We start from the raw sequence: 26848 nt of genomic DNA, 5'->3' as shown, positions 1-26848 counted from the left end.
TTTATGTATTTATTGTGGCTTCTCAAGCAAGATTTAAAATAGGCTTGATCTTCTGAAATTTTGTTTAAATGTGTTTTACTTTTCAATAATATATTTATCTCACCGCGCAACCATACAGGTGGCGCCGGAAATGAGCTGATTGGTACTAATTTTAATATAATTTGATACTTCAACTTCCGGCGCAGTATGATTTTGATATTAGTCCATCGAACTACGAAAAAAAAGTGCATGGAATTTTTACTTGTTTGTGTTAGGGCAATCCATTCGCCGTGCTGAAGAATGTCAAGCCAAAAGAAAATTTTAATTGATTTCGATTCACCGGCATATTCAAATACAAGGCACTGTATGGAAAATAATCAAGAAGGAGCAATCAACTTTTGGGATAACAACAACTGTAGCCAGTTTCTGTATCCTTGCGATACGAATTATATCGCAAAATGCAACCCTGATTCATTGTTATCGCAAGGTAGTGTTTCTGTAAGAGTGGTGAGTATGTATTTTCGATATTTCTTGCGATGTTCATATCACTAGCTCTGAAGGTCGTGATAGTACATATACGTTGAAAAGAAAATGAGTGAAACTCGTTTGTTTGTAACTGATTTGAATTTTTTGTCTCCTAATTAATTTTTTATTTTATAGAAAAACACAGAAGTGAAAAATTTTCAAAAAATCAGAAGGTGAAATTGGTGGAAATTATGAAGGCCAATAAAAAAGTGGCAATGGGGACTTTTAGCGGTCCCAATAATGCCTCCTTGAGCCGCAGTGTATGGGAAGCCGTTGCTCTTGAGCTAAATGCGGTTGGGAAGCACGATCACAAAATAACAATTTGTATGACTTAATTTTTGTTATTATACCTTTTTCGCTATTGATAACAGATCCTATGTTCCATTTCGATTGTTCCATCGATATGATAAAAACTCACCACTATTATATAGCAAGGTGAATTGAGTGTGTTACAGAAACACTTTGAATATCGAAAGCGATACGAGCTTTGCGATAGCAATTCGTTCCAAGGCGCATCCATACCAGGTGGTTGCAAAGCGAATTCAACCAATTCGCCGTTCAGAAGAATGTCAAGTCAAAAGAAAATTTTCATTGATTTCGATTAACTGACATTTTGTTGTACAAGGCTTTGTATGGAAAATTATCAAGAAGAAGCAATCAGCTGTAGGGATAACACCACCTCTACTGAATTCGCCTTGATTCGTTCGTTATTATAACGAAAGGTTACAGAAACGGGTACTGGTACTGAATTCGCCTTGGTTTGTATATATGTCGCCGGGCTGCCACCTTGGCCGGTTCCGATATGATTATGCTTATACCGCATAGAAACAAAAAAATAAAAATAAATCGAAAATTTCATGTTTTAATGCAAAGGCAAAATATGCAGAGCATTGCGTTTAATGGAAAATGGTTAATTTGAACAATTGTTTTTGAGATAAGTTTTGTGTGGCAATATATTTATAATATGTCGCAACTCAATGTACAGAAGAAGAATAAGTGAAAAAGTTTCTGCAATTTGGCAATCAATAGCCGTGTTTTTTTTTTTTACAAGACGCTTAACCTCGCTTGGATAATGCTTAGGGGATTAATCTAGCGGCAGTTGTTCAATAACTAGCTTTAGAACAGCGTGTACCTAAAATCGGAGACACAAACCTCGGGTGGCAATAATGTATAATATCTAGATGAATCAGTTGCGATGAATAGTGGAATTAGTGTACAAGTGAAACATAGACACATATTTCAGTTACATCTGAGTATAATGCGCAGCAATTTCAGAGGTATATTTTAAGTTTGAAGCTTAGCAGTTAATATAAAGTTTGAGCTTAAGCGTCTATTGATGTAAAACAAACACAGCTAATAGTAGCGTTCCATTGAGTCATGGAGATCATCTGGATCACGATCAAGTGTCATTGGAACGACCCGGATCAGTACTATGACCGCACTCAACTAATGTCTACACATAATAGGGTGCTTGTTATTTAAAAATTTTCTCACTATATTTCAGTCGAAGCATTTTCGTGAGCTGAAAATAATTTCACTGGGTGTAGCACCGCCTATGATAGCTCATATTTTATCCTAAATACCCTTGGCATCATTTATGTTAGAGCACTGTTATTCAATAAAGAGTCATATGAGGTTTACCTCCAATAACTGCAAAGAAATGACCGACAATGGGAAAAGGAGGAGTCCATCTTCCATACAATTGCGACTTTCATACTGCATAGGTATCTCTGGAAGTAATTATGGTAGATTACAAAAATTAGTATCGAGATATACATACATAAAAGACTATCTCACATTTCTAGAAAAAAGTCGTTAATAGAAAGGGTCGTAACATCTTTTGATATAATCATACATTTATATTACTGGTGGATCCGGTAGACCATGTCTTTCATGAATACCGAGAGATATGTCTTTCAATTTTAAGCGCCTCCGATTTCTTATGAGATGCTTAAGGACAGTGTAGATCTGTAACAAGCTCAATCTTACACATTTGTTTTCGTTCACGTCCAATTATACTAAGACCACGTTTACACATGCTCTAATCTACCATAAATCGTCAACAGATAATCTACGCGTTTGCATATGGAAACTAGATTATAAACTTTCACGTTTCTCTTTTATTTTGTGCTCCGAATTAGAGATTAAACTCTAGAGGTAGAACTTTTTCTACGAAAAAAAAATCCACATCTCTAAAATTTTATCATAATTACCGATTACGAAGGGAAAAATTTACACACACTCTTTTCTGGGACGAAGCACTGCTACAACAACAAGGGAGAAATTTATGTGGGAAATCTAGCTGTATAATTAACGATTAGGAGTTAAATACGAAAATGAAGATAATCTCGTTATATGTAAACTAGGTCTAAGCCTGCTCCAGAGGTAGCGCTCCTTATAGCACTTTGATACCTCTATTTTGCCTTTTCTCTTTTAAATTGGGGTAAAGCCAATGGGTATAAGCTTCTATAGTCTCAGCAGGTTAAGGGGGCTTATAATACTCCACGCGGTTGGCATACTGGTCGTGAATGGCATGAATGGTAGGGCTAGTACCAGAGGTTGGTTAGCGTAGCGGATTCATGTCTGGAAAAGGACTGCCCACATCTCTAACACTTCCCTTTGTGGAGTGTTTTTAATGCTTATTTAGAAAACAATGTTAATTGGAAAACAAAAACCAATTAAGCGAGCAAAATTATGTTGCTTAATTTGTTGTTGCTTTTCAATTGCAATTCAGGAAAGAGACCCAAATATAAACCTTCTAGGATCAACCAAAGTTGCTCTGCCAAGAAAATTTGTTGACGACTAAATTAGGCACACATTTTAATAGGCTTCACTGTCTACAGATGTATATGGACAGCGTGGAATCGTGAACTTTAAATTGATTACTTGGCCTAGAAGGTTCAATGTGGCCATATTAAATCGTTCCCGAGATGATCGGGCTAGATCCTTAATATTGTTTGTTACTGGTACGTACCGGATATATATCCGTCAAAGGACCATTAACATCATTAACACTCACCAAAACCTTCGGGGAGTGTCCTTATCGCTACAACCACAACAACAACGAAGACTTTGATTCATATTGTGACAGCTAATTGTCTTGCCGTGAGGAGGGGTGTGATTGGGACCGTGGTTGCGATTATTTTTAACTGCGATTTAGATCATTATGGTCCCGTCTAGCTACGCTGTGTTGAAATATTTCACATAATTGTGCTTAATGACTAACTGTCTTGCTCTGCGTTGCTCTATTTTTTGTTTCACTATTGTTTTCGAAATTAAACTAGAGCAGTCCTAGAGTTGTTAAGAAATGCGTTCTATTTGAATTAATTAATCCAATTAATTAATTAATTATTCCTTTGATTACCGCACCAGAGGATTGAAATACTTTTTTGTTAGTCCGGAATAATGAATAAAAAATTTTAGTCAATATTCCATTTTGCACTCCGGTTTAACTATAAAAGTAAATAAAATAGAAGATATTAAAAGTAAACAATTTATTAAGGACACTTTTCTTGAAATTTCGCGCATATTTAACAGGTTCCCTGTCCCATGTATCATATATGATTCACATTAGCAATTTTGTACCGTGTCCGAAACGCTCATGTATCATATATGATCAACCTTAGATATACCCATGGTTCAATTATATGGTTGGCTCATCTCATCAGCTAATTTTATTTATTTCATTGCATGGCCGAAGGGATTGTCAAAAGGAGATGGCAAACTCAAAATGAAACCAACACATTGGCAACATTTTCTTACACATACAAAAACTGTTAATTTTTATGTTTCCATTCCATATAATTCGCACCAACACCAATACACAGATTTTGACAATTTGAACAGACATATTTTGTTGCTTTACAGATGAGCCAACCATATAATTGAACAATGGATATACCTTATACGAGGTGTCTTCAAAAAGTATAGCGAATTAGAATTTTCGGGGGGAAAGGAAAATTCGAATTTCGATTTTTTTTTGGCATGATGTTGGTACTCATGTCTCTTACTTATGCCGACAAGCTCGGCCATTTTGAATGTTCATTTAATTGTTGACAGCAGCGTTGCTTGCACGTGTTTTGGCTGGTCTTCGATTTTTACCTATTCAAAAAAAAATAAAAAAAAATGGATCAAAGAACCTGTATCAAATTTTGTGTGAAAAACGAAATTAAGTGCGTGGATGCATTCCGAATGTTGACTGTTGCATATGGTGAAGCTACCTAGCATCGAAGCAATGTTAATCGGTTGTACAAAATGTTCTCAGAAGGCCGAGAAGATGTGAACGACGAAGAGCGCGCCGGACGCCCGAGCACTTAAATAACAGACGAAAAAATTGATGAAGTGAAGAAAATGCTATTGGTCAATCGTCAACTCACCGTTAGAGAAGTTGCTGGGAACCTAGACATTTCGATTGGCTCGTGCCATTCGATTTTTATCAATGATTTGGGCATGAGACGGATCGCCGCGAAATTCGTACCAAAATTGCTCAACTTCGACGCGAATTTTTGGCCAAAAACAACACACCAATGATGCAGCAGCCACCGCATTCCCCAGATCTGGCCCCTTGTGACTTTTTCTTATTCCCCAAACTGAAGAGGCCCATGAAAGGATGACTCTACGCTACGATTGACGAGACAAAGACGATATCGAAGGAGTAACTGAACAAGATAAAAGAAATGATTGTTTGAAGTGCTTCGAAGATTGGAAAAACCGTTGGCACAAGTGTATAATATCAAACGGAGATTACTTTGAAGGGGACAAAATAGATATTCATGAATAAATAAATAATTTTTGCAATACTTTGTGAACACACCTCGTACTATGGAAATTACTTAAACGTGGTGAGCTATTTCTGTTTCTCCTATGGGACATGGCTGTCAAATATTTTTTTTTGTTGTTTTTGTATATTTTTTAAAACGGTTTTATTCAGCTTGACTGTATAGCGAGCGGCCGGCCGGCCGTTGTTTACGAATTTTGTAATTAAAATTTAAGTAACTTCCCGATAACCTACAAGCTTGAAACTGGGAATATAGTTCAGAACCCGATGACAATGCAAATATAAGAAAATAACTCCGATAGGTCGTGCATGGACGAAATATTAAAAAAAAACGTATTTGTGGTCCCATTTGGCTCATATTTGGAACAAATATTGCATACCGGTATATGTGACATTAAAATACTTTGGAGTTCGAGGAGGGACAAGCATACGTGGCGCTGATTGAAGACTTAGATTGTAACAAAATGTCAGGAAAGATTCCTTGTAATAAAGAGTCACTAAATGCCTATTGATAGTCATAAGTAAGACCAATTGAACCTCAATCAGGTTATGCAATGCCTCACATTTTTAGAAATTTGACGCGCCCAACGCTTTTATTTAATTGCCTGATCAACGCCCTAGATTGATGAGGAGTGCGATTATGAGGAGTGCGATGACTAGTACCTAGGACCACCTAATTATTTTATAGCTTTTAGTATTATTATTACTTAATGTAAATATTGTTTTCAATAAAACCGTTTAACTTAAACATTTTTTTTTAATTATTTTATTTACTATTATCTTAAAAAGCTTATATCTTCAATATTTGTTCCAACGTAATTACGAGTCTTGCAAAAAACCGTTGAGCATGGCGCACTTCACGGATACTGTTATATGGGACAGGGAACCTCTTAAGCGACATCTAGCATTGAAATTAGTCATGTATTGATTGTTTTGAAATTTTTTCCTGAAAAGTGTACAGTGGAAGCATTGCTAATTATACATTGCTATAACAATCGAATATCAATGATCATGTTCTGTTTAACGCACCGAAAAATATTCCACGCAGTTTGGGACTAAAAACATGTTAACGAATATATGAAGCAAAGTTTGTATTGTATAAATAGAAATAGGCTAGGGACCGACCTATTCCAAGAGGGAGTTGCCATTCAACAGGAGTTTTAAGTAAGCTCAAATTACAGATGAATGAATGAAAAAGAATAAAAAATATCCGAAAATTTTTGTGTAACGCGTGAAGTGAGATTTTTCATTAATGTAAGCAATAAGGCGCCAGTGCACTTAAGTTTTGCGCTGCCTTCACTGATAATGCTGACAGAAGGGCCCATGCCTAATTTGAATAAATATCGTGGCCAATTGTGACTAGAACCTGAAAGTACCCAAACGTCCTGCATTATAATAAGGATAATCCCCGCTTAAAACACATACCGATAGACAACATTGGTTAATTCGTTGTAGTTCTATAAATAGAACAAAAAGCAACAACACCAAGTTTCTTTGAAACCGCCTTACCAACGCATAACTTTACCACATGATGCCATACGAAATATGGACTGTGAATAAAGAAAATATGCAAAGAAGGCAATTGGGATAAGGTTTACAAATACCAAGGCATGACGTGGCTGAATGCGTTTGTAACACTTCAACCATCGTAGGAGTGCGGGTTCAAATCCCACTCCCGGGAGAAAAGGCTTTGTAGAGATTTACAAGATATAATCGAAACAACTGTCGCCTTGTTCGTCCTGATGTCACGATGTTTAAATTTTTCCCAAATTATTGAATAAATTATAAATGGCTTCAAATAAATGTTTTCATATATTTAAAGCAATAAGGGTAATCCCCGCTTAAAACTCGTACAATTCTGTATTATAATTTTAGGAAGTGTTTTGCCATTAGGAGTAAAAGAAGAGGGGAAAGGTTTTTAGAACTAACATACATACATATGTACTAGGGCTGTGAACTGCATCCGGATTTTTCAACTATCCGATTAAACCGGATATTCGAATAACCGGATAGCTATGCAAAAAATCCGACTATCCGCATATCCGGATTCATAACATGGAAATCCGGATATCCGCTGTTCGGCTATCCGGACACGTAAGCGGAAAATCGGGATATCCGTATGTCCGGATACTGGAATATAAAAGTTGAATATCTGCATATCAGAATTGAACGAAGCAAACATCGAAGAATTATTTACAAAATATATTTGTAGATTATTAAATTAACGTCAAAATTAAAAAGCCACAATTTTACAAACAAGTGAAAATAAGAACAGTGCCATTTGTTTATATTGTGAAAACACGTTGTTAATTGATTTAAATCCCCCACGAATTTGATGCTATTAATGTTAAATAAACATATATGGTACATCAATTTGTTGCTTTCACTGGATATCCAAAAATACGGTTACTAACCGGATCTTCACAAACTCGGATATCCGGATAGTTTCACAAACGAATATTAACCGGATATCCATGCCGTGCGGATAGTCCCAGCCCTAATATGTACGTAATGTATTTGTTTGCTGACAGTTTTTCTAATATTTAGCCGGGTATGAATGTATTGCATACATATTTAAGAACTTAAAATCTTTTAAAATAAATAAATACCATTTACAAATACCAGATAATTTAATTTTGCTTTATTAATTTTTTTTTTTTTTTTGTAAAGTTTCTTCTTTAATGATGTATAAGCCATAAATTTGTTGCTTAACCGCGTAAAGAGTTTGTTAGTTAATATTGTGTACAAGAATTATTACATATACAATTAATAAACATTATGCACAAATCCATATATCACTAGACTATTTGAAAAAACGTTAATACAAAATTCATTTGTGACATACCTACATACATACTGTGTTATACAATTCTAATTATATATTAATTATATATAGTAGGTGCTAAACAATACATTTACGTATAAACTATTGGATGTATGCCTTTTATATTTAAAAATTTTATATGATTGTGAAATTTTTTGTTAGTTTTTGTTTGTTTCAACTGATTAATCTTAACAACAATTTTGTAAAAAAACGTTTTAATGTTTTAAAGTTATTATGTGCAAGTATGTAAAAAAAAACCAAAAACAAAAATTTAATTCGCATTTGTAATAGCCAAGAAACGGAATTAACAACAAACTTCTATGCAATAATGTTTTTATGTACCTATGTACTATATATTGTATATTAGTTATATATATGTATTATTGTGATTACATAATTTTTCTTTTCTACACATGCATACACATAAACATACATACATATGTAGTTTATCTATTTATCATACAAGTATATAATTTTTAATTGGATTTTAATAAATTTCTATCTTAAAGGTGGCTTCATTGGAAACACGAAGAAGTTACAAGTTACAAATACATTTATTGGACGTGGACGTTAGAAGAGTGCTTAGTTTTTTTTTTTTTTTGTTTGAATATTTTTTAAGCTTTTAAATATTTTCTGTTTTTTTTTGTTGTTGTTATATTTGTGTATCATTATATATTAAATGTAGTTATTATGATTTTCTTTTTGGTATGAACTTTGTATGCTCTTTATCGCACGCTTTTCCTGAAGTACCCATTTTTATTTTTTTTTTTTTTTATTTGTTTTTTACGTATTGCAGTGCATTTATGTTGCTTGCGTTTGTGCTTGTGGCTGTTGTTGTTGTTGCTGCTGCTGCTGTGGAATTGTTGCTTGAGCGGTGCTTGAATTTTGTGTTGTTGCCGCAGATGGCGGTTGAGCTGTTTGCTGTGAATGCATTTGTTGTTGTTGTGTTGGTTGCGCTTGTGTTTGCTGCTGCTGCTGTTGTTGATGGTCTGGATTCTCAAAATAGTCGGAAGCATTGCCACGACATATGGGACAAGTTCGATTTGACTAAAACAAAAATATTTGTGTATTAATTATTGTGTAATCGCATGTCGTGATAATATTATGAACTGATTCCAAATTGGTACAGTTCTGCAACTACATAGAAATTATGCATCTCGTTTTATAACAGTTACAAAGGGCATAGTATACATCCCAGTTCTAAACAAAAATTCCTTGCGAGTTTTTTTTCCTTCTCCCTTTCCTCTTATCCTGAACAATGTTCGAAAAATCGGAAACCAGTTATGGGAGAAAAGTAGGTATTATGAATGTGAGTGAGAGGGAGATTTCTTTGCCATTTCTAGGGAATTTTTTCACTCGTTAAATTAAAAGGAATGCATCAAAATAGTTAAAGTAAATTGGTTATTTTAAGAAAGAACCCTTATTTGTACAAATTTGTGCTAAAATATCTACATTCTACCACAATATTCTTTATTTTAAGTATAAAAGTATATCATAAGGAACGGAAGAGCTCTTGGTATATTTGAGGCAACCATATTGAAATTGCGCAAGGATTTCTTAAGAGGGCGTAAATAGATTTTGGCATTAGACGAAAAGACGAATTCAACTCGACTTGGCCGCCAGAAAATTGCTTTGCTGAATGGAAGCAGGCAACTCTGGCCGATTTGTGTTATCCCGCCGTCTTCTTCCTCTTATGCTCCTCTGTTGATATTGCTGTGGCACCAATTCATTACTCATTTCAGTCAATACCATATGAAATGCAATACTGTGCATTGTTTATATTTTATTTCTTAATTTCAAACAAATTCGCAACAATAATTAAACTTTTAAATTTTTTAAACAAAATAAGAAATGCGCAACGAAATTTCAATTAACAAAACAGCTGACTTCGAAAATTCGAAATTCCTATTCCCCAATTATTGTTCTCCCTAGGAGAAAAGAATTGGAGAAATTTTTTCGCGGGAATAATAAAAATCGCGAGAACAAAATTCCGAGGGAATATTTAGAATTGGGCTGATAGTCTTTGAAATATCGATTATCGATAACACAGGGTAGGTAATAAAATTTCACAAAACTGTTTGTTGCCCAAATTATTATAGTCGATTCTTATACGATTTTCACGTCGAGGTCGAATCTGGTCTTTGGATTTGCTCAAGTTTTCACGATATTTGGACTCAAAGATGCCGAAAAGTGCTTTTGTCGTAATTTTTGTACTTCTTAGAAGCAACAAGTTGCTGCGATATATATATTGTTACGAATGTTAGCAACACTAAGGGGTACTGCCATCTCTATGCCGATGATAACCAGTGACGTGTACATCAATAATTTAATCATTTTGTCTACACCTATGTACGTACACGCAGCAGAGAAGAGATGCACAAACACATGCAGATATCTTATCTGAGATGCTCCCAAAAGTATGTAATTGTAATTGTGGAAGTGTCGCTCACAAATACACGGATATGAGAAGCTATATACGTGCATCTGTAGTTATAATTATATGGCGGTAACTAAGTAAATTCTGGAAGCGCTTAGAAGATGCCACGAGGAAATCACAGATTATAAAAGCACCAGCGGTAAAGGCGCTAGAAGCAGTTTCAGTTAAGCCCGCTATCTGTCGAGCAATAGATCAGTTTCATTTAAGCTATCAGTAAGTTTGGTTATTAAGCAAGCTAGTTGCAAAGTATAAGTGTTATTGTGAAGTACTTCAATAAAGGCCATTTTTCCATTATTCAATATTGGAGTTATTTATTGAACAGTTTAGCGATACGAACGTTAGCAGAAGATTGAAAATAAGGGGAATTGCAGTAAATTCGTTACAATATGTATACATAAGAACAAAATAAAGATTAAACCATGCTCCTTAATACTCAACATTAAAAAATTATGGTCAGAACTCTCAGTGCATACCTTGCAACAATGCCTACATATATACGCTTTTGCAAATTTTAAACTTAAAATGTGCTGAAAATGGATTGTACAAGTTGAAGAGCGAAAACTATATTCAAATGAGTGGACCATATATTTTTCTTGACTTTGTTTATTAAGCAGCAGTGTTTGAGATTTCATATAACAAAATGCTTAGTGACATACTGCAACAACTAATTTATAAACAGAAGTTCAAAATTGACCGAAAAAGCACATTTCCGTTTCTTTAAGCCGAAATATCGCAAAAAGTAGAACGAACGAAAAATTTCGAAGATCACATTCGAAATCCTTCATTCTCACGCTGTTGTCCGAATGGGAACCGGTTAAGAACTAGCCAAAACGAAAGTGAACTGTGTTTATCTTTATATTAATATTTGTCTTTATCTCTATCTTTATATTTATCTTTATGTTTATCTTTATCTTCACACAAGAAATATTAATCACGAACTTAGTTTCCGGTTTCCCCAACCTTTGAGAGCCTGGGTTATGCATGCAACAATTTTTCGAAACGAAGTAGCTAAACGGAATGATTTTCCGTCATCCCATGTCAATTCCGGTTTGGTGACGAACTGGTTGCAGTGTTATGCCATGTTGTTGTTATTGTTGTTTTAGCGTTAAGGTCACTCCGCGAAGGCCTTGGGGAGTATTATAGATGTTAATGGTCCTTTGCAGGATGCAGATCTGGTACGTTCCGGTAACAAGCACCATTGAGGCACCAGCCCGACCATCTCGGGAACAATTTAGTATAACCACATGAAACCTTCAAGGCCACCGTGCCATCCTACCCCCTATATCCGTGAGGAACTTGGGGTCGCCAGAGCCTCGACTGTTAAAGTAACGGGATTCGCCACGCGTAGATGAGGTTGACAATTGGGTTGGAGAAGCTATATATTGCGCTGGCAACACCTTGAAAGGGTTGCGCTACACAACTACTGAATCAATTTGATATTTTAGTCGCCTCTTACGACAGTCATACCTACCGCGGGTATTAGTAGTATTAAAAGCCCCCTTACCCGCTGGGGGGAGTGTTGCGCCATCTTCAGTGTCATTTTTCTTTCTAAAACAAACCTTTATTGACAAGGGATGACTGAGTATCATCCCAAAGTAATTTAAACTCCAACCCTGACAGAAATATCAACACTAAATGTGGTTATAGCATCTTTACTTACCCTGAGCCATTTGTCAACACATTTGGCATGGAATTCATGCGAACAAGGCAGCACGCGCAACAATTGCCGCAACTCAAAGTCGCACATGCAAACCACGCAAGACGTTTGATCACCTGTCGGTTAAAGATATATTTAATAACCATAAAAAATATGTTCCACATCAATCTTAAAAGTACCGTTATGAGTATCCGGATTATATTTATAGCTCGGCAGCTGATCGATTTCATTGCGCGCCAAGCCGCGTGGCTTCGCTTCACCCAAACGCTCAGCCAAACTTAGCAATGCTTCATAGTTTTCAGTCTCATTTGACTCAGGTGAGCTCAATTCGTGCTGATTATAAGGTGAGAGTGGGAACATTGCGCTGTGCCAAGAGAAAGAGAGAGATTGAAATTATATAAGTTATTAATGCATTACAAATTTATATTATTTTTATTTACAGGAAGTTAAGTAAAAAGCCTGGATTTATTATGCCGGCTGTTGTTTGAATTTGTACAGGAGTCGCCTGATGTGGACCTAAGGTTTGCGGCGGCAGCATATGCCTATGTGGCCCATGCGGATGACTTGTCGGCCAGAAGCGGGTAATACGACGATGCGGAGGTAAGACACGTCGCTGTGAGTAAAAAACAGAGAAACAAAATTAGTTTAGAATCTGATTGAAGTAGCCAATTACTGCCACTACTTACATCTGCTGTGAGAAGAATAGGCTGTTGATCTGCAGACATTTGTGACACAGCCGCTGCAGTTGCTGTAGTGCGTAAATGATGTGCCGCTGCCGCTGCCACTGCGGACATTGAGGTGAGGTATATTGGTGTTCCTGGTAGTTGATTGTGATGTGTGTGCGCTGGTGTACCAACAGCAGCCGCATGACCCTGATGAGCATCAAGGTGGTGAGTACCAACTTGTTCCAGTGAAAGACCCGCTACTGCAGCAGCTGCTGCAGATGCTTCCGTACGTTGTTGTTGCGTCAAATGTGCGGCATGTTGATAGTTAGCTGCAGCAACTGAAGCGGCTGCCATTATAGCAGCAGCTTGTTGGGTTTGTTGTTGCTGAGCAGCTGCAGCAGCAGCAGCACTTACCTGTACTTGATGTTGTGAGGGTGGTGGTAGTTGTAATGGTGCACCAGTGGCAGCTGCGAAACCGGCTGTGGTGGTTGGGAATTGAGTACTAGGATGCGTATTGCAAGCTTGAGCGGCGAATGGTTGCGTATAAATGCCATGTAAATGACATGGTGCTAAACGTGCTTGGGGCGGTGGTGTGGGATAGGTACAGATAGATGCCCAAATAGGCTCGGCATGACGTAATGGAAGGCTAACAGGAACTTGGTTGATATCTAACATAAGTGGTGGTGGTGGTGGTGCACCTACCAGTGCTGTTTGGTGATGATGACCTGGCGAAGGAGGTGGTGGTGTTTGAGTTTGTTGCATGAAAGCATTTACGGACGATGGTGCAGCGTTTGAGCTCGTTAATAATGCAGCTGCATTTAACGGATGCTCCCATGGGGGACGTTGTTGTATTTGTTGTTGCTGCTGTTGCTGAGGCTGGTGTTGTTGTAGGTGTTGCGGTAGCGGCATGTGCTGGCGCAGGTAATATGGTGTTTGCGGTACAGCCGTATGCTGGGTATGATGATAGCTTGGCACATGACTACTGCTGCCGTTGCTCGAGTTGTTATTGTTGCTGTTATGAGTATTACTATTACCACCACTTCCGCTATTACCACCAAGATGACTATGTATTTGCTGCTGTGATGAGCTTACGTCGCGTAAACGTGGACGCCGTATTGGTGGACTGCCCTGCTGCGTCTAAAAGCAAAATTTGAAGTGTTAAACAGAAACTCTTCTCTACTAAAAGTATAACTTACCTGACTGCTGCGCGGTGATCGCCTTTGTTCCCAAATCGCCGGCGGTGATTGGCTAGGCATATGTCCAGATATGCGACGTCTTTTGCGAGATGGACTATCAGACTTTAATCCATTCGGTCCACTATTTAGCGAGGTCGTAGAGCCTAGTAATCCTGAAGAGCCGCTTGGACAGTCTAGCAGACTACCAACGCTACCGCCAACGGCACCTGATAAAGCGGAAGCTGAAGTTGATGATCCGTTGTTACTGTGGTTATTGTTGTAATGATGATTATGATGGTAATGGTAGGAACCGGTACCTCCATTTTGATGACCACCATTACGTGTATAATTATGCCCGTTGCGCGTCATGCCGTAACTATTACTGCTGTTGGGGCCATTGCCGTCTGCACATCCGCTTCCACGTTCAGACCGATTATCTGAGTGGAAGTCATTACCTCGGGAATGGTTGCTATTGCTATGGCCATCGAAATGCTGCAAGTGGTATTGAAATGGAATACAGTTAGATTCAATATTTTGTAAGGAAAGCTATTTATAAAAACTGTCCACCCCAAATAAAAAACTGGAAATAGAATCATTTCCTCCGGGTTCTTACGGAAAACCAACAGAAATTTTCAAAACGTTCGGGAAGAGTTATTACACATCATTTTCAGTCCTGGGATATAAATAAATAAATACGAGGCTCGATATACCTCCGAAGAGAATTTAGGCCAAGCTCCTCTTCAATTTTGCCCCGTGCTCCTTTTTTGTTTTTCCTACAATTAGGGGAGTGGATTCAAACCTCCAAAGGCAAGTTACAACAGCTCGGATTGAGGTGGTGGATAAAGTACAGACCTCTATGACACCATGTAACAAGTATGGAATCCCTGTACGGTTAAATCGAAAGCTACGCTGCCCATTTTGTAGGGCACAGCCAGAATATCCCTACACAAAAATGGAAAGATAGTTCGCGTATCCCGGTCAGTGAAGGAGAGTCGACACTAAATAGTCCAAACAAACAATAAGAGTAATGATATGTTGTACACAGAGCTTGCGAGAATATCATAGGGCGTGGGCAGTATTTATCTGCGCATCATAACAGAAGTACTCACTCACTGACAAGATAGAAGCAGGAAGTTTAAAAAAAGGTCTAGAGAACCTTAAACAAGGGAGACAAGTAATCCAGTAATGGTACGCGCTTTATAAATCGACCTTCAAAACAGTAAAAAGGCCTGACTTTTGAAGGCACTTGACATGCCGCTAATCCAGTAGTCATGTCTGATCCCGAGCAGATCTGAGCTGTACCACGTGAAATCTAAAGGCATCGTAAGGAGACAGTCGTCTTCATTACTGTTGTCTAGTTTTTGCTCTAAGTGCTTAGCTGTTGGAGTCATCTAAAGGAAGAAATTGAAGGTTTTTCTTTTGACATTCTCATAACATTGAGGCTTCACCAGAAGAATTCAGGAGGCTGCTGGCTGGATAAGAGTTCAAGGAACGACTTACCAGAACAGTTCAGGCGGCGCGTGGATGAAGAAGGGCTCACGGCTCGTCAACGATGCGCATGCGCATCACACTGTTTGGGGAGGCGACGATACTACCGTTGGGGAGTTCCATTTTTCTTATATATATATTCCAAAGAAGTCTACAAGATAGTGTATGTCGAGTATCATTGATATTACGCTAAGCCAGGAAACAGATTAAGTTACCGGGACTTCTACGTAATTTGAGATGGTGTATTCCCCCTTTAAACCAGTCACTACAATACTCACCACACTACTGCTACCGCTACCGCCACTGGCATTTCCTGAGCTAGAACCATTACTGCTATTGTTGTGTCGACGATTATGATCAACATACTGATGATGCTGATGACTGTGATGATTATTATTGGCATGATAATCACCATTATAACGATGCATCATCATCGAATTACCACTACCATTCGAATTGTTATTTTGATTGCCACCATTACGTCGATAGTTGTTGCTGTTGTATTCACAATGACTGCCCACATTATCCAGACCATTATTCAACATGCCACGCCCATTACTACTAAAACGTAAATGGCGTTGGTGTTGGTGTTGTTGTTGATGCTGTCCGAAACCCATTGAGTTGAATTGTTGGTGATGGTTGTTGTTGCTACTGCTGCTGTTGTTGTTGTTGTTGATATTATTATGTGTGGCATTATTTGTATTATCACATTTAGAATTGCAATCAGTCGTATATTTCATATGAATATTATTATCAGTGCGTTTGTTATTGTTGTAGTGAGAGTTCGTTGTAACGAACAGTGCCGTCGATGTTGTTGCGAGGAGAGAAGCAGCAGTATTTTTTGGAGATTGCACATGCGCAGCGTTGGTGCATTGTAACGAAGATGTGCCACCAGAAGAAGACGCCAAAGTAGATGAAGAAGAAGTATGAGAAGAAGAAGAGGAAGAGGCAGAGGAATTACAATTTGAAGATGAAGAAACGGAAGCGGTAGAGGTGTTTTTGTGAGAGTTACGTTTATTTTTTATTGTTTCAGTTTCATTTGTTGTTGATGTTGGGTTTGTTTTTAACGCAGTGGACGATGAAGATAACGCCAACGCGGTTAATGGGATCAAATTTGATGATGATGATGATGTTGTTGTTGATTTCAACATTGTGGCAGGTACATTTGTATGTGTTGTTGTATTTTTGTTTTTATTAACATTTTTTGTTGTTACATTGCAAATTAATGCATTGGACGTTGTTGACGCAGGTGTTGTTGTTGTTGTTATTTTTGGTGTTGTCATTGTTGTTGTAAACAATGAATCACCGGAAGACATATGTATTGCAGCCGATGTGCGTGGATTTCGTTGTAATTTGTGTTGTTGTTGTTGTTGTATTTGTTGATTCGTGCATGAGCCAGTGGTTGTGGAAGAGACGGACGTCGCCATGTTCGACATTGTTTGTTGATGTTGTAGTTGCCGACGTGTTTGTATTTGTTGATCATCAGGCACCATTTGTGACGTCATTGGTGATAACAATGATGATGTTGTGGTTTTTGTTGTTGTTGTCGTTGATTCACGTTGATTTGAAATTATGTCAGTACAAGAATTTACATTCACATCATCAGTACAGTTACTTATTGCAGTTGTTGTTGTTTTTGTTGTTGTAGATTTTATAGTGTTTGTGTTAATTAGATTTGTATTTGCATTTGTTAGCGGGAGGTGGGATTGTTGGTGATTAGTTAGTTTGTTTTTGTGATGATTATTGTGATTGTGTTGTTGTTGGTTGTGTGTATTGAGGAGCATGTTTGATTGAACTGGATAATGAGGATTTGAAATTTCATTTTGTTGACGATGATTATTATTATTACTGTTTTTATCAATTTGATTTTTACTATTATTGTTATCACTGTTATTTTTATTATTATGATGATTATGATTATAATTATGATTAGGATAAGGATTATGATTGTGATTTTGATTGCGATTATGATGCGAATGTACTTGTTGTTCTTTATTACTATGACTATGCTGATGTTGTTGATAATTAACTTGACTACGACTTTGACTATCACAAAAACTTGAACGTGGACTTGAGACTGGAATAGAACTTGGGAGCTTATCTAGGCTAAAATTCGTATGGGAATTGGGTGAAAGTATAGCTGTTGTGCCATTGCCGTTAAGTGAAACCTTAAGAGGTGTCAACAGCGTAGATATTTTTAAATCTGTTGATGATAATGACGTTATTGAGGAAGTATTACCAGAAGAAAAATCACAAAACGCAATTGTATTTGATGGCGGGTTTTTGAGCGTTGCTATATTGTTGTTGTGCTTGTAATAGTGCAAAAAATTACTAGTATGCGATAGCGCGATAGATGGTGATAGTGTTGCCACATTTTCGGAAATGAGCTCAGTAGTAGAAGAGCGGGATTTTAGCGTCACAATATTTGAGGATGCGGCAGAAGCGTTTGTGGTATGGGAATTTGTTGCTGGCAAAGAACAATTTGTGGAGACAACAACAACACTTTGTTTGTGTACACATTTTTGGTGCAATTGTTGTTGATTAATATGATTATGGTTATTATTATTGTTATTGTTATGTGTTTGTTGGCGATAATGATGTTGTTGTTGGTGAGTATAATTTTGACTATTCTTATTATGTTTAGTTGAATGACTACTTTTACATAAATTGTTATAAATGCTATTGTTGCTATTATTAAGCGGATTTTTTTGGTTATGTGTGTTAGGACCATTGCTATTACTATGTGTGTCTATATTACTGTGTTGGTGTTGGTGAGTTTGGTAATTGTTTTGGTGTTTAAAGTGATTCAATTTGCTATTGTTAAGACAATTTCCACTGTTATTATTGTTGTCATTACATGTTTGTACATCGCTGTATTAATAATTAAATTTAATTAAATTTTTTTGTTGGTTTGTTGGTTCATTTGTTTGTCGTTACGTTTTGGGTCAATATGCGTTTTATTATTATTATATTTTTTTTTTGTAGTAAAAAATCCATTTTTTTTTTTTTCAAATATGCAGTAGTAGTTGTAAAAAGTAGTGGTTCAAAGTAGTAGTATAGCAGTAGTTTGTAGTAAATAGTAGCAGTACATTATATTTAGTACATAGTAGTAATGTTGATGGTAGATGGTGGTGTTGGAGGTGGTGGTGGTGGTGGTGGTAGTAGTACATAGTAGTTATATAAAAACACAACCCATAATAGTTATTTTCAAATGCAATTTACATTTACAATTATATGTGTATTATATATATAAATATAGAATGCATGTAGCAGCCACATGTACATGTAGTAAATATGTAGTCAATTCGATTGTTTTTTTTTTTTTTTGGTTTTGTATTAATTATATGAAGAAGAAAGAAAAACGAAAAAGAAAAATAATATTTTAAAAGGCCAAAATGCAATATTTATGTAAAATATATATATATATATATAAATAGAAAGTTTGATATATTTAATTAATTAATATTAATATTTACACACAAAGAAAACGTTTACGTAATGTTAAGTATATATATATATATATTAGGGCGGGTCAAATTGTATGGGGAAAAAACTTCAGATGCACATCCAGTTTCTGAATCCATGGGTCATACTGAGTAATATTGTCCATGGGACCATAGGTCTGAAATAATTTTCGAGCCTCCCTAATTTTGTTAGAAAATATTTTTTTTAGAAATTTTTATTATTATTTTTGCTAGAAAAAAGTTTGGGCTATTTTAAAATTGAATTCGCAATATCGAAAAGTAAAATATTCGTCGATTTTTGCAACAAATGCGTTTATTTTCCCCAAAAAGAAGCGATAAAATGCGAACAATAGTAGGAAAGCGCCCTATGGCGACGAATATTTTACTTTTCCATACTGCAAATTCAATTTTTAAATAGCCCAAAATATTTTCTAACAAAAATAATAATAAAGATTTCTAAAAAAAATATTTTCTAACAAAATTAGGGAGGCTCGAAATTCATTTCAGACCTATGGTCCCATGGACAATATTACTCAGTATGACCCATAGATTCAGAAATTGTATGTGCCTTTTCAACAATAAATTTGACCCACCCTTATATATATAGTTAAATATATGTATGCAGTAAGAGTTGGCAAATTGTGACAAAAAATTTGTTTGTATTTGATGCACACTACGGTTAAACTATTTAACTATTTATACCAATTATTTATTAATAAATTTGTTTGCATAACATAACGGTTCTAACAGCTTCATTTTTTTATGGACTAAGTATTTCTCGAGAGCTGCGAGCACGGATAAAACAGTGACAGATTTTAGCAAATTTCAATAATTATTATATTTTTTTTTTTCGACGCGCTTATATTACTGTAAAACACTATTTTGTATGTATGTAACTCTGTTACACGAAATTATAAAAAACAAGTAAGGAAGGCTAAGTTCGGGTGTAACCGAACATTACATACCCAGTTGAGAGCTATGGAGACAAAATAAGGAAAATCACCATGTAGGAAAATGAACCTAGGGTAACCCTGGAATGTGGTTGTATGACATGTGTATCAAATGGAAGGTATTAAAGAGTATTTTAAGAGAGAGTAGGCCATAGTTCTATGGATGGACGCCATTTAGAGATATCGCCATAAAGGTGGACCAGGGCTGACTCTAAAATTTGTTTGTACGATATGGGTATCAAATGAAAGGTGTTACTGAGCATTTTAAGAGGGAGTGGGCCTTAGGTCTATCGGTGGACGCCTTTTCGAGATATCGCCATTAGGGTGGGCCAGGGGTGACTCTAGAATGTTTGTACAATATGGGTATCAAACGAAAGGTGTTACTGAACATTTTAAGAGGGAGTGGGCATTAGGTCTATAGGTGGACGCCTTGTCGAGATATCGCCATTAGGGTGGGCCAGGGGTGACTCTAGAATGTGTTTGTACGATATGGGTATCAAATGAAAGGTGGTAATGAGTATTTTAAAAGGGAGTAATCCTTAGTTCTATAGGTGGACGCCTTTTCTAAATATCGCCATAAAGGTGGACCAAGGGTGACTCCAGAATGTTTGTACGATATGGGTATCAAACGAAAGGTGCTACTGAGCATTTTAAGAGGGAGTGGGCATTAGGTCTATAGGTGGACGCCTTTTCGAGATATCGCCATTAGGGTGGGCCAGGGGTGACTCTAGAATGTGTTTGTACGATATGGGTATCAAATGAAAGGTGTTACTGAGCATTTTAAGAGGGAGTGGGCATTAAGTCTATAGGTGGACGCCTTTTCGAGATATCTCCATTAGGGTGGGCCAGGGGTGACTCTAGAATGTGTTTGTACGATATGGATATCAAATGAAAGGCGTTAATGAGTATTTTAAAAGGGAGTAATCCTTATTTCCATAGGTGGACGCCGTTTCGAGATATCGCCATAAAGGTGGATCAGGGGTGACTCTAGAATGTTTGTACGATATGGGTATCAAATGAAAGGTGTTACTGAGCATTTTAAGAGGGAGTGGGCATTAGGTCTATAGGTGGACGCCTTTTCGAGATATCGCCATTAGGGTGGGCCAGGGGTGACTCTAGAATGTGTTTGTACGAAATGGGTATCAAAGGAAAGGTGTAACTGAGCATTTTAAGAGGGAGCGGGCATTAGGTCTATAGGTGGGGACCTTTTAGAAATATCGCCATTAGGGTGGGCCAGGGGTGACTCTAGAATGTATTTGTACGATATGGGTATCAAATGAAAGGTGGTAATGAGTATTTTAAAAGGGAGTAATCCTTAGTTCTATAGATGGACGCCTTTTCGAGATGTCGCCATAAAGGTGGACCAGGGGTGACTCTAGAATATGTTTGTACGATATGGGTATCAAATGAAAGGCGCTAATGAGCATTTTAAAAGGGAGTGATCCTTATTTCCATAGGTGGACGCCGTTTCGAGATATCGCCATAAAGGTGGACCAGGGGTGACTCTAGAATGTTTGTACGATATGGGTATCAAATGAAAGGTGTTACTGAGCATTTTAAGAGGGAGTGGGCATTAGGTCTATAGGTGGACGCCTTTTCGAGATATCGCCATTAGGGTGGGCCAGGGGTGACTCTACAATGTGTTTGTACGATATGGATATGAAACGGTAGGAGTTACTGAGCATTTTAAGAGGGAGTGGCCATTAGGTCTATAGGTGGACGCCTTTTCGAGATATCGCCATTAGGGTGGGCCAGGGGTGACTCTAGAATGTTTGTACGATATGGGTATCAAACGAAAGGTGTTACTGAACATTTTAAGAGGGAGTGGGCATTAGGTCTATAGGTGGACGCCTTTTCGAGATATCGCCATTAGGGTGGGCCAGGGGTGACTCTAGATTGTGTTTGTACGATATGGGTATCAAATGAAAGGTGGTAATGAGTATTTTAAAAGGGAGTAATCCTTAGTTCTATAGGTGGACGCCTGTTCTAAATATCGCCATAAAGGTGGACCAAGGGTGACTCCAGAATGTTTGTACGATATGGGTATCAAACGAAAGGTGCTACTGAGCATTTTAAGAGGGAGTGGGCATTAGGTCTATAGGTGGACGCCTTTTCGAGATATCGCCATTAGGGTGGGCCAGGGGTGACTCTAGAATGTGTTTGTACGATATGGGTATCAAACGAAAGGTGTTACTGAGCATTTTAAGAGGGAGTGGGCATTAGGTCTATAGGTGGACGCCTTTTCAAGATATCGCCATTAGGGTGGACCTGGGGTGACTCTAGAATGTTTGTACGATATGGGTATCAAACGAAAGGTGTTACTGAGCATTTTAAGAGGGAGTGGGAATTAGGTCTATAGGTGGACGCCTTTTCGAGATATCGCCATTAGGGTGGGCCAGGGGTGACTCTAGAATGTGTTTGTACGATATGGATATCAAATTAAAGGTATTAGTGAGGGTTTTAAAAGCGAGTGGCCCTTAGATGTATATGTGAAGGCGTTTTCGCGGTATCGGCCAAAATGTGGACCAGGGTGATCCAGAAAATCATCTGTCAGGTACTGCTAATTTATTTATATATGCAATACCACGGACAGTGTTCCTGCCAAGATTCCAAGGGCTGTTGATTTCGCCTTGTAGAACTTTTTCATTTTCTTCTACTTAATATGGTACGTGTCACACCCATTTTACAAAGTTTTTTCTAAAGTTATATTTTGCGTCAATAAACCAATCCAATTACCATGTTTCATCCCTTTTTTCGTATTTGGTATAGAATTATGGCATTTTTTTCATTTTTCGTAATTTTCGATATCGATAAAGTGGGCGTGGTTATAGTCGGATTTCGGCCATTTTTTATACCAAGATAAAGTGAGTTCAGGTAAGTACGTGGACTAAGTTTAATAAAGATATATCGGTTTTTGCTCAAGTTATCGTGTTAACGGCCGAGCGGAAGGACAGACGGTGGACTGTGTATAAAAACTGGGCGTGGCTTCCACCGACTTCGCCCATTTTCACAGAAAACAGTTATCGTCATAGAAGCTATGCCCCTACCAAATTTAAGAAGGATTGGAAAATTTTTGTTCGACTTATGGCATTAAAAGTATTCTAGACAAACTAAATGAAAATGGGCGGAGCCACATACAATAAAGATATTAAATTTTTTGTTAAAATTTGACTTTTAAAAATTTTTTTTTTAAAAAGTGGGCGTGTTCTTCATCCTATTTTGCTAATTTTTATTTAGCATATATATAGTAATAGTAGTAACGTTCCTGCCAAATTTCATCATGATATCTTCAACGACTGCCAAATTACAGCTTGCAAAACTTTTAAATTACCTTCTTGTAAAAGTGGGCGGTGCCACGCCCGTTGTCCAAAAACTTACTAATTTTCAATTCTGCGTCATAACGTCAACCCATCTACCAAGTTTCATCGCTTTATCCGCCTTTGGCAATGAATTATCGCATTTTTTCGGTTTTTCGAAATTTTCGATATAGTCCGATATCGTTCAGTTTAAATAGCGATCTGAGATGAGTGCCCAGGAATCTACATACCAAATTTCATAAAGATACCTCAAAATTTACTCAAGTTATCGTGTTAACGGACGGACGGACGGACGGACAGACAACCCGTTCTGTAGCGAGTTATTTATAATCTTATCCCATTCGTAATTTCCAAATAATTGGCTGTATAAGATATGAAATATATAGTGAAGAGATCAACATACCTAAGCCATTTTTAACATAAATATTTGTTGAAATTTTAAGCTTCAAGCTGTTAAAATGGTGTAGAAATTGCGAAAAGTTTCTTATCTGAACAATCGGTTGTAGGAGACATATGCTATATATACGACCGATCCCTTCGATTTGTTCAGACAACAACATTTGCTACATATTTACGAAAGTATATGGTGAAATTTGAAGCTTCTAGCTGTTAAAATGGGGCAGTAATTACGAAAAGCTTCTTATCTGAACAATCGGTTGTAGGGGACATATGCTATATATGCGACCGATTTTATCCATTTTTTCAAACAATTATATGTGCAATATACGAAAGCATATAGTGAAGTTTGAAGCTTCAATCTGATAAACTGAGGAAGATATGACAAAAATTCTCTTTTCTTAAAAATCGGTTGTATGGGGGATATATGCTATTGTTGTCCGATCCGGCCAGTTTCGATAAATATCTAATCGGACACCTAAATGTACCCGCTCGCCAAATTCTATCAAGATATCTCAAAAACTGAAGGACTAGTTTGCATACAAACAGACAGACGGACATGGCTAAATCAACTCGGCTCTTCATCCTGATCATTTCGGTATACTTATTGGTGGTTCTACCTCATCTCCTAAAGGACTTACAATTCTGAGATTGTATAAACACAATATCCTTTCGAAATTTTTGACCAAATTCAGTTCCTACCTTTCAGCAGCCATTACATGAAGAAGAATTTAAGTACCATAAAAAATTTAGCAGAGTAATATTTCTGAAACTAAAAGAACTGTTCTCAAAGTATACTGCTCGCATGCAAACGCATGGTCTGAGGGACAATATACCGTGAGGCGAATAAAATGAATGTTCTTTATTTAAAGCACATTTACATGCAATATTTGAAACATTTATTTGATATGCGGAAGCCTTGGATTATATTGTTTTTGGAAAGCATAATGTGCTTAATCAATGTGGGCCGCTGCTTGTTTTGATATGCCAACATTATTTTTTGTACATAAACTAGGGGTGGTACTATTCGAATAAAAAGTAAACGCTTTTGTTCGACGGGTATAAGTCATCCGATTAATATTTGTTCGAACTTTTTTATTCGTATAACACTATTCGAATACCTTACGGTACTATACGAATAATGATTTGCAAGAAAAGCAGCTTATACTACGATCATCGCTAACATAAATAAATATTTGTAGGTATGTACGTACACACATGTATGTTCATACGTACAAGCGATGAACGTGGGATAACGGGTATTTTTGCAAGTAATTATTCGTATAGCGGTTTTCGAATAGGGGTATTCGAATAAATATATTAGAATCATTTGTTTCAAACAATCCCGCTACTAACATATACCTAGTGATAGAACGAAACAAGTACTGAGTGAGTAGTGTCGATACTTTTCCAAAAAATAATCGAGTATTTTGTACTCGATGCCTTTTACCAAGTAAAGTTAAGTATAAGTTTGTCTCTAAACCAAATTTGGCAAGGGATGACGGAAAATATACATCCAATATACATAAAGTATCGGTACTTTGCCGTGTCGATAGTCTAAAGGCTTAAGTTCAACAAAGTATAGTTCATTTAACTCAGAATATCATGGACGCTACTAGTCCACCTTTCGCTCAAAACGACTTTTTAAGAATGGTGGAATTGAATACGATTTCTTCACATGGTGGTAAAAGGAAGGTATATATGGTGAACAGATGTACATACCTAAGCGATTTTTAAGAGAAATGTAAAATAAGAAGTGTGAGGATGCAAAGTTTCACGTTTTTTGTGCTCTGCATGAAATAGGTTGACCACGAAACACTTATTTCAACAAGAAATGACAGTTTATATGGTGTTTATGATATATATACCACCGATCTCTATGATTTTTTCAGACAACAATACATGCTATATACGTAAGCATTTGGTGAAATTTGAAGGTTCTAGGTGTTAAAATGGGGCAGAAATTACGAAAAGTTTCTTATCTGTACAATCGGTTGTGGGGGATATATGTTATATATACGACCGATCTCATTAATTTTTTCAGACAACAATATGTACAATATACGAAAGCATATGGTGAAGTTTGAAGCTTCAATATAATAAATTGTGAAGATATGGCAAAAATCCTCTTTTCTGAAAAATCGGTTGTATGGGGGATATATGCTTGAGCAGAGGACCGATCCGGCCGGTTCCGACATATGTCGAATCGGACACCTAAATATACCTGCTCATCAAATTTTATCAAAATATCTCAAAAATTGAAGGGCTAGTTGCATACAAACAGACAGACGGACAAAAGGACATGGATAAATAAGCTCTTCATCCTGATCATTTGGGTATACTTATTGGTGGGTGTATCTCTTTCCTTTAAGGACTTACAATTTTAATATTCGTGACAAAATTAATATACAATTTCATTTTCATGAAAGGTATAAAAATACAAAGTTTCTATACTTTTGGTATTAAGCCCGAAGTACTCAATTCGATCGAGTATACTCAATATCTTTTACTGAGTATTAGTACTAGCAGCGATACTTTGGTCCGAGTATTTTCAATGAGTACCGGTATCGATACTTTTTTGATAAGTTCTATCACTACATATACCTTTTCTCAACACCAAAAATTCAGTTACTAAGCATTCGAGTCCATGGCACCAAAGTTAACTTCATTTTACCTGATATCCTTAAGCAGTTTCTTTCTCAAGAATTATTTTTGATAAAAAGCTTACTGTAAATGTAAATGTTATATAACTACTAAATAATAATACGACAGAAAAGTTGAATGAAAATAAAAACAATTGTTAGTTTGATTTCATGCTAACATTAATTGGTGATATTTATTTTGTTTGCATTTTACCTGATTGCTTATGTCAATTATTGTACATATTTTAAAATGAAGGAATTAAATCTAAAATTGTGTACACTTTTTTTTTATTTTTTTACTCAACAAAGCATATAACATATTATACAATTATTTATTTCATATTTAATACATAGATAAGGATATATTATTGTTTAGTATTTATATATGGATTTTATTAGAAAAATTTAGAACTACAAAATCAAAATATTTACGAATTAGAGAGTAAAACGTACTATGAATCAAAGCATTTGACTTGATTGCTTCTTTTAACATTGTCCGCATTTCACAACAACACAATTTGTCTACAAAATTTAACTTAAATCTAAATATTT

The 26848-nt window shown here is 36.5% G+C and overlaps 1 protein-coding gene across 10 annotated transcripts in view; it reads right to left on the bottom strand.

Moving 5' to 3' along the window:
• Positions 1–8574: 8574 nt before the first annotated feature.
• The window catches only part of mura (murashka), a 206192-nt gene continuing 187918 nt past the window's right edge, over positions 8575–26848 (bottom strand). For 8 of the 10 annotated variants that reach the window (XM_067788291.1, XM_067788321.1, XM_067788338.1 and 5 more), the window contains 7 exons: positions 15806–18398; positions 14061–14531; positions 12886–14001; positions 12640–12812; positions 12379–12563; positions 12203–12315; positions 8575–9152 (listed from right to left, as the gene is read on the bottom strand). In XM_067788291.1, coding sequence (XP_067644392.1) covers positions 8907–9152; positions 12203–12315; positions 12379–12563; positions 12640–12812; positions 12886–14001; positions 14061–14531; positions 15806–18398 — 4897 coding nt within the window. In that variant the 3' untranslated portion in view covers positions 8575–8906. The remainder of the gene's footprint in view (positions 9153–12202; positions 12316–12378; positions 12564–12639; positions 12813–12885; positions 14002–14060; positions 14532–15805; positions 18399–26848) is intronic. The other 2 variants (XM_067788367.1, XM_067788374.1) reach the window with 2 other exon arrangements.

Source organism: Eurosta solidaginis, chromosome 1, assembly GCF_040869045.1.
Source record: "Eurosta solidaginis isolate ZX-2024a chromosome 1, ASM4086904v1, whole genome shotgun sequence".
Classification (NCBI taxonomy): Eukaryota; Metazoa; Arthropoda; class Insecta; order Diptera; family Tephritidae; genus Eurosta; species Eurosta solidaginis.
The sequence above is the reverse complement of the archived record's forward strand: the minus strand, read 5'-3'. Positions and strand labels throughout refer to the sequence as shown.